General features: G+C 54.1%; 1 protein-coding gene across 4 annotated transcripts in view; it reads left to right on the top strand.

Moving 5' to 3' along the window:
- Nol4l (nucleolar protein 4 like) overlaps positions 1–9,107 on the top strand; it is a 120,292-nt gene that overhangs the window by 44,027 nt on the left and 67,158 nt on the right. For all 4 annotated transcript variants that reach the window (XM_052183965.1, XM_052183966.1, XM_052183967.1 and 1 more), the window contains 2 exons: positions 2,258–2,413; positions 7,903–8,014. In XM_052183965.1, coding sequence (XP_052039925.1) covers positions 2,258–2,413; positions 7,903–8,014 — 268 coding nt within the window. The remainder of the gene's footprint in view (positions 1–2,257; positions 2,414–7,902; positions 8,015–9,107) is intronic.

The raw sequence follows: 9,107 nt of genomic DNA, 5'->3' as shown, positions 1-9,107 counted from the left end.
TATGACTTTCAGGCCAACAAATGCTCTGACTCAAAACAACAAAAAGAAGTAATAAAGATGAACAGATCTATAGAAGATGACGAAGGTCGCAAGTATTCTTAATAGACTTTTACTTAATACACTGTCCATATACCTGCATAGCTATACTTAGACTGAGAACTAAAAATTCAGTTGTGTTTATTCTTGAAGTTCATTTGTTTTTGCCATTGTAAACCTCCAGTTAAAAGTATATTAGAGGAGGCCAGAGAGATGGCTCAGTGGTTGCTGCTCTTACAAAGTACCTGAGTTTGGTGACATGATGGCCACTGGTGAGCCTATAAAAAGCCTAGGACTTCAAAGGGTGGGGATCCCCTAAGAAGGAGGGAAAGGTGAATTCTGGCAGATGTGAGCCTGAAGAGATGTGTAATTTCACAGCTCACCTCTTAAGTGACCATCAGGGAAGCTGGGAGTTTGTTGGAGCTGCAGAGCAGTGAATTGCACATGCGCATATATGCTTACACAGATACCTGCCCTCTGAGAAGTCCGGGTTAAAATGGGTCCTGACTGGCGTCAAGAGGGCTGTGTCAGGCTGCTGAGGCCACAGCCCAGGGTCATCATGCAGAGATGTTGCCTAGGAGTTCTAGGGTTTAGCAGCTCACACCATAAGTGCCCGAAGTAGGCCAGTGGCAAAAAGGCTTTCCCATTCTGCCAGCACTGCACATCTGTCTGGAAAGACAAGGGGTAAACTGAAGGCAGTCTGTGGTATGCTGGCAAGACCTCTATTCTCCTTAGAATGTCTGAGGGCCTGACTGTCCATCCTCTGCCATTCTTCCCACACAGGTCCTGGGCATCACAACCTCCCAGGGTTGTAATGTTCAGCTCTGTCATATACTCAGGGAAATTTGGCCAACCATAAAGCACTTTTGTGTGTACATGTGTGATTATGTAGCCCTGGATGTCTAACTTGCTAGGTAGACCAGGTTGGCCTCAAACTCACAAGGCTACAGGAAGGCACGCACCATCACACCCATTCGAAACATGTCCTATGGAAATCGCTCTGCCCTCAGGCCTGGTACAGAGGGCTATGGGCATAGCTCAGCTTGTCCTTATAGAAGTTTGTGGTGCTTTGTTCCCCTCTCATAGATTAGGGCAGAAACAGGATCACTACTCTGGCCCACACATCGCTTGCATGGTGGGCAGAGTGTGTCCAAACTAGGTTGTTCTGCTGCTGCTAGCCTGCTCCCTGCTCAGCAGCAGTTTGTCAGTCACCTACCGTGTGTCGTGTGTGGGCATGAATTCCACCCACACCTCCACAGGGCTGCTGTCATGGTCTTGGGGGTTGTGCTTTGGGCATGCTGTCCATACTGTTTGTTCTCTGAAGCCCTCTAAAGCCTTCCCAATCTGCCCATGGGGGGTGATAGGGGAGAGCTGGTGTCCCCAGATCTCTGTGGACCAGGAAACACCTTCGTGGAGCACTGGCCTCACCTAGAACTCATGCCCTAGAGTCTCCCTTTGGCCTCTTTCCCCACCGGGGGTGGGAGTGGGGCACAGGTGCCTTCCACAGCTCTTTGCTGCAAAGAACTCAGCCTCCATCTTGGCACACCTTGTTGAGCCGGCCAACAGTCTAATAAGAGGCTTGTGGCTCGTGACCACCAGGCTCCCAGCCTTGCCATATCCACATGGCCTCCAGCCTGTTTTCCTGTGCGCAAAAAAAGAGCCTGCGACTGACCGGTCAGCTGCTGGGACAGGGAAGGAAAGTGATGGAGAGCTTTTTAGAAAGGCCTGGGTGAAGGCAGGAGCCACCTAGGTGATAGTAGCTGGTCCCCTGGGACCCCAGCCCAGGACCACAGTGAAAGGTTACTGCTAATTGGCAAGCTCCTGATGAGGCCGCATCTATTTAGCACTCCCCCTCCCCAGAGACTTCTAGGATGGTCTTGGCACAGCGTGTGATTGAGAGCTCTCTGGGAGTCTGGCACAATCTGTCTGAATTGTGAACATGGGACCTCTTGGTTTCCTAATTTGCTCTTGTGTTGTCGTGTTTCTCTGCCCATTGTTGCTGGTAGATTTAGTAGCCCCCCTCAACCACCCTGACTTTTGTACGCTCTCCCTAGATCCAGTGGTTTTCCTCTCCTCCCCTGGGACTGTTGGAGGCCGCGCTGGGCCAGGGAAGCAGCAAAGACCCTGCCCCCCTCCCCTGACCTGTGGCCTGGCCTCCGGGCCCAGCTCTCTCACCCTCCATCAGCCCTGACACTAACACGGCTTGTCCACCCTGTCACAGGGGGCAGATGGCCTGTCGGAGCCCGAGGGCATCTCTCTGAAACGGGTTGCTGTGGTGGAAGATTTCTTTGACATCATCTACTCGATGCACGTGGAGAGCTCCGCAGAGCCAGGCAAAGCCCCCAAGCACGCTGGGCAGAAGAAAACCTACCGCGCGGTGAGATTCCCGTCTCTGCCTCTGCTGGCAGCCCCGGGCCTTGGCAGGGGGCCATGGGCTCCGCACATGTTGGGCGGGAGGCGGGGCTGGGAGCTGAGGCGTGATGAAGCGGCCTTCGGGGATCCAGGGGGGCATGGGGCAAGGGCATGGCAGCCAGAGATGGCTCTCGGGGTGAGGGGCGGGTTCTGTGGTCAGAGCACAAAGAAGAAGCAGGTTGAAGGGAGGGAGCCGGAGAAAAGAAGATGGGCAGGGCAGAGAGGAAGCCCTAGGCTCCCTCTCCCCTGTTCCAGCCCCTCCCGCCTGCTGGGGGAGCACAGGGGCCAGGGCGTCTACAGCACAGAGCACTTGCCAGCTTGCCCTTGGTGCCTCCCTCCTCTGTGAGCTTAGCTGGGTTACCACAGCACTGTAAGCTAGCCCTGTGAGTTCTCCAGAGGCTCTGGATCTGAGGACCTGCTTCATACCTTCAGAAGGTCACAACTAGATTTGGGGTGAAGAGGCTGAAGGCAAAAGGATATGTACAAAAGGAGAAAGGCCTCCAAGACCAGCTTTGATAGAGCAAGAACACCGGGGCTCAGGGAAGACGAGCTAGCTCTGGGCACTGAGTGCCAAGTTTCATGGAAAAGGACGCGTCTCTAATGGCCACCCTTAGGAGGGCAGAAAGGAATGGAATGACTGCTAGAGAAATATTACACATCGGGGGGAAGTGGAGAACAGCTCTGGACAGAGCAGCAGGCCCAGCTTCAGGAGGGGCCTGCTTGGCCAAGGGTTCCCTCCCTATTGGCACTACATGTGGGTTGGTACCCATGGCCCATGCCCAGCTCTGAGCCCACAAGCCAGACATTTTATTCTCAGCAGAGCACCAAAGGCCATCCTGTGACTAAGGCAGAATGGGCCATTTCCTACTTAAAGAAACCTCAAGTCACCTGTACACCCGAGGAGCAGGCAGCCTGTATCCTGTGTAGCCAGCCCTGGGCAGTAGTGGAGGTGGCCTGTGTGTATAGGTATGATTTCCCCATGGGCCCCAGTTCACAGAGCCCTTGTCCTCCTTGGTGCTCTTTGTCCTGGATGGGGATTTAGCTCCTTGCTTCTTCGTGTGTCTCTGCACCATGAGAGTTCAGTGCCCGTGGAGGCCGGCAGACAGCATTAGGTCCCCTGGGCCTGGAGTTACAGACAGTTGTAAGCTGCCATGTGAGTGCTGGGAATCAGACCCCTGTCTTTTGGAAGAGCAGCCAGCGCCCTCAGTCACTGAGCTGCCTCTTTAGGAGGGGCCCTCTGCTGGGCGCCTCAGAGCAGTGAGGAAGGAAGCTGAGGGCCACGGCATGGCCACCCTGTCTTCCCATTCCTCCGTTCTTCAGTATATGTGCCTGTGAGGAAGGAAGCCAGGCTGAGGGTCTTTCTAAGTGAGGCCACAGAAGGGAGAACCCTCCATCTGGGACTGGGGTCTCCTTGGAATTAAGAAGATGCATATGCTCATCGCTGAGCCCGCCACAGTGCTGGACTCCCATGTGTGCCGGCTCTACCGTCAGCCCTTTCCAGTTCCCCTCCTAAGTCTGAGCCATGGAAAAGCCATAGCTGTGAAGCAGGGACACATGAGCCCCATTTTCAGGTGAGAGCCACGCTGCCTGAGGTCACTCAGCTGGTGTTCAGAGCCAGGCAGCTGACCAGCACCCACCCTTCCTCGCCACAGGGCTCCTGAGGCAAACTGTCAAGTCAGCCACTGGCTGTTGTCAGGCGCATGGGCTTGGCCGTCTGAATCTGGTGACTTCCCTGACTCCCCTGAGCCCAGCACCAAGCCTTGTCCACAGGTACTCCTCAGTGGGGTCTGTGGCCTTCGGGACACACAGAGGCTAGAGCTGAGTGGGACTGGTCTTGACAGCTCTTGTGCTCCTGCACCCGAGCCAACGGGTAGCCCTTTGCACTCTGTGGCTTCTGGTGCATATGCTGCCCCGTGCCCCCTTTCCCTGCCCAGCCTAGAGCTGGCACATGACTGGCATGGAGTTGGCTGGGCTGCATACACAGCTGGGATTTCAGCACAGGGCCAAGGCTGGGCCCAGCAGGCTGGGGCCCTCCTGCAGCAATTGGAGGACAAGGAGCTGGTGTTCACACCACCCCTCGGTCCCTCCTCGCCCCTCCCTCTCTTTCCCATCTGCCACCTTTCCTGCCTTCCGTCTTCCTGTTTCCGGGGCAGAGATGGCAGCTGGATGCCCGTGTGCTCCTCCTCTCAGCTGCTTCCACTTCCCTCCACCCCTCCTAGCACCTCAGCCTAGCTCTGGAGACACGAGCCTCCCTTTAGAAAAAGCCCCCAAGCAAAGCCTGCGCATGGCTGTAGAGAGGCACAGCCTGGCACCGCAGGCTTTCATCAAGCCCTCGGATGAGTGGTTTTTAGATCTGTCACCATGTATTTTGCCAAACCTGAATTCTGGGTCTGCTTTTTTGCCTCTAAGATACAGGGACTTTCAAATTCTTACAGGCCTGAAAGTGCCTTTGAGGCTGGGAGACAGTAGGGAAGTAGGCAGCCTTGTTTGGGGCACTGAAGGAGGGAGTTCTTCATTAGAGAAGAGGATCTTTCTAGCAACTGTTCAGCAAAGAATTAGAGAAGAAAGGTTAAGTGCTTTTAAAGCGTATAGTTTTGAGAGTCAGGGCAGAAGGCATTTCCACGTTTTGAGCAGGGAGCCCTGCCACACAGCCTCTCTGGCAGGGTGACCTGAGTATCCAAAGGTCCCAGGAGTCTCACTAGTGCTAAACCTGGGGGAGTTCCAGGCTGCCCCCAGTCCCCTGAGCTCCGACCCTCACCCCAGGGCTTTCTCCATCTCAGACAATCTAGGTTGGAAGAATCCTCTTTCCCTCTAGGGATGCTAGAGGCCAGATCAACTTCCAGAGCCCGGATCTGGCTACCCAGGCCACTTTGGAGTTGGGGCCAGATGTGGTCAGCAGCTGCTCCAGGCCCACCACGTGCTAATCCACCACAGGGCAGAAGGAGGATCTTTTAAAGTGGTGCAAATCCCCTCACAGCCTGCCCCTCCTTCCAGCCTCTGCTGGCTTCTGAGTTGGGGAGTGAAAACCAGGCCTTGCAAGTCAGCGACTCTGCAAATAGCTTCTGCTCTCCCTGCCTGTGAAATCTCTCAGTTTTTAACACTAGGAAAAATAGAAAAGGGAAATCCATACATGGTTTCAGGATCCTGGCAAGAGACAGAGCAACACAGCAGGCAGCCTGGCAGCTGAGGGACGAACACTGGGCCAGGGTCCTGGAGCACCTCCCCCCAAAACGTGCGGGCAACCCGCTTACTCCGCTTGTACACGCGTGCCTATTAGAACGGGGTCTGAAACGTCTGAAAGCCACCATCCTCCTGATAGGAGCATCTTGTGAGCTTGTGAGGATTGCCTTTCTGGTCTTACTCTGTGTGTGTGTGTGCCTGTCTGTCTGTCTGCCTGTCTGTGTGTCTGTTTGTGTCTGTGTCTCTGTATGTGTCTATGTGTGTGTGTGCCCTATGTTCCATGGGCCTGTGGCATCCAGGCAGACAAACAGAAATGGAGGTTCCATTTCTAGTCCTGATCAACCAAAGCTTGAATCAAAAGATTCTGTGGAAGATATCAGAGGGAGGGTGTGCTGTCCGTACGGGTTCCTACGCAGTGGGACTAACTCCCAGCTTCCTTTGGCACTGCCCCACCCTCTGACAGCTCCAAGGACTTTTTACTCTCCTATTCCCCTGTGGGACCCAGGGCCAGAAGATGTATCTCCCTGGCCCACTGCTGGGGGCCCAGCCAAGGTCAGATCTGTGGTCACCAGGCCACCCTGGAGACAGACTCCTGTGCGCTCTGAAGGCCAGGAAGCCAAGATAGCTAATGCTTACCCCTCGTGCAGCCCTCAACAGAGCAGCTGACCGCTGTGAGTGCCTTTTCAGGGCAGCTGCACCATTCCGACCCGCTGACATGACCCGCACTCTCCTCTCAGCTGACTGCAGCTCTCCTCCCTATAACCACTCAGCTCCCCGGGTGGTGGTGGCGCACGCCTGTCATCCCAGCACTCTGGGAGGCAGAGGCAGGCGGATTTCTGAGTTCAAGACCAGCCTGGTCTACAGAGTGAGTTCCAGGACAGTCAGTACTATACAGAGAAACCCTGTTTCGAAAAAATCCAAATCCAAAACAAAACAAAAACCCACTCAGCTCTGAAAGGACACCCAGAGCTCCAGGCTAGGATGAAGATGCCTACTTACCTAGCAGAAAGCCCTCTATCTTCTAGTGCTCATCCCTAAAGTGGGCCAGCCTTGTCTACCTCCTCCACTGTGGCTCTCCCATCTGTGGCTCCAGCTAGAGACACGGGGTTTGCCCTTGTCCTTGATCTCCAGAGCAAGGCAATCAGACAGGGGATTTAGAAGGGAGATAACTCATCAAAGAGACTGCCTGCTCCGCAGAGCATCAAATCAGCTGAGAAGTAACAACTGTGTCACCAAAATTAACTCTAGTTTGCAGCTGGCAGCAATAGCTGTAGAACTCTGCAGAACGTGAAGCAGACCAGCGGCTGGGCTGGAGCCTTGAAGGCTGCTCCTTAGAGGGCTGCCTGCCTCTACCAGCACAGACATAGGGCGTCCATGAATCCTGTCTCTAGGCCCTGTAGAAGGAGACTGTGTACTGGCCATCGGAGAAGCAGGGCCCAGTAGAGTCCAGAGAGGCCCCAAAGCCCTCCGCCAACTTTTCCTCTGGGCAGATGGGAATGCTTGGGTGATGCTGCCCCTTAGTGGAGAGGAGCGGGAGAACCCGGCTTCTAAGCAGAGCTATCAGGCCGCCTCTGGCAGAGGAAAGGCGGCATCAATAGGACACTTTGGATCCCATGGACAGCCAAAACAGAATCAGAGTTTCCCAAAACCTAGAGCAAAGATGACCCCCTTACTAGAGTCGCAGGCCCACACCCACCCTTCCCTGCTTCCAACCCAGCCTTTTCATGTCCTTCCCATCCCATCTCTCCTTCCCCCTCCCCTGCCAGCTCTCCACCCTGAGTGTGGGGTGCTGTGACTACCTCTCAAGAGCTGTGCGGCCTCAACGGAATCCTTAGTTACCAGGAGGAACATGTGCAAAGTTTGATGCCCCAAACCAACATTCTATAGCTCAGCCTAAAAAGGCTCTTGGCCTGTGGGTTAGCCCAGGACATCAGTGGTGGGACGCTGGGCTTTGTTACTCGGCCACTGAGTTGACGCGCACGCGGGTCTTAGTTTATACATCTTTGAGAGGTGGCTGTGCTCTAGAGCAGTGTTCGCAAGCTCGCCTCTTAGTGACAGCAATGAAATGTTCTAAGAAGAATATTGCTTATTAGAGGTTTAAAACTAGATCATGTTTAAATGCTTTTCATTTTCGATTTTTAATCTCCTTTATTCAAGTTTTAAAAACAAGTGGCTGATTTTACAGAAGGGAACGGAGGCCACTGGCCCCTCAATGCTGTTGGCGACTAAGCTGCCTTCAAGGTGGCACATGACGTGCAAACTGTTTTCTGGCAGATCGCGGAGACCTACGCCTTCCTCCCCCGAGAGGCTGTGACTCGGTTCCTCATGAGCTGCACGGAATGCCAGAAGAGGATGCACTTTAACTCCAGCGGCCCGGAGCCCAAAGGTGGGGGCCACGCAGCGGACAGGTCCTCCAGAGGCCAGTGTGGGTGGTGGCACTGCCCCCAAGAGCCTTGTTTGGATTTGTTTAACTTTCTAGTTATTGACTACCTGCTTACTTACTTATTTTTGAGACAGAGTCTCACCATATAGCCCAGGCTGGCTCCAAGCTGTCAATCCTCCTGCCGTAGTGTCTCAAGGGATGAGACTATATGTGTACCGCCACACTGCTTCTTTATTGGTTTTGTAAATGTTAAGCTTCTCTTAAAAGCCAACAACCCATCCATCTTATCCATCTTGCCCTTCAAGGCTTAGGCTAGCCTCTCTCCTCCCCCTGATTTCTAGTTGGAAATGGCCAACCTTCCTGTTCTCTGGGTTCTGCCATCGTAGCTGCCTGACCTCACTCCCTGGGACTGTTTGTCCACTCATGTCCACACAGATCTGGGCCTCTGAAGACAGACACACACCCATGAGGCATGTTTTTCTTACCTTTGGCCCTTAGCACCTGCCAGTGTTGCACACTCACTAAGGCTTGCTCTATGTGACCTCCAGTCAGATCAGTGAGGACTGATTAGAACTGAAAATGGACAGACTACTTATGATTAGCTGAAGTTGCCCTTTGCTCTGTTCAGCCCAGTGAGACCATTAGGGGTCCCCTCCAATATCTCCTTACACAGCCCATATCAGTTTGTCTGCCTTCAGCTTGGTTTGACTGTGACACAGGCCAGCACATTTGGCCATAGTTATCATGGGTGGCATGGGTGGCTTAGTGTGTTGTGGCTTTAGAGGGGGGCGGGTACACTGGTCAAGGTTCTGGGCCTTTCCATGACATACCGTGCCTCTAGTAGATTCAGGCTTGCAAATTATGAGCCACAGTCAACAGGACGAAAGGGGTGGGGGCAGTTGTCTGACCACGGGAACAAACTAGGAGTGGGCAGGAAGCCACTTACCCAGGTAGACCTCTGAGGGCAGGCACCCGCCTGGGAAGAACAAGTGGACCATGCTGTGACAGCCTAGTGACAGGGACACGGGTAACGAGCATCTGGGCAGCTGATTCACCAAGTCTAGAGGCTTTGCTGCCTGGGGAGCATGAAGCAGGA

This window comes from Apodemus sylvaticus, chromosome 5 (assembly GCF_947179515.1).
Source record: "Apodemus sylvaticus chromosome 5, mApoSyl1.1, whole genome shotgun sequence".
NCBI classification, from domain to species: domain Eukaryota; kingdom Metazoa; phylum Chordata; class Mammalia; order Rodentia; family Muridae; genus Apodemus; species Apodemus sylvaticus.
Note: the sequence above shows the minus strand (reverse complement) of the source record. Positions and strands in the feature narration are given on the sequence as shown.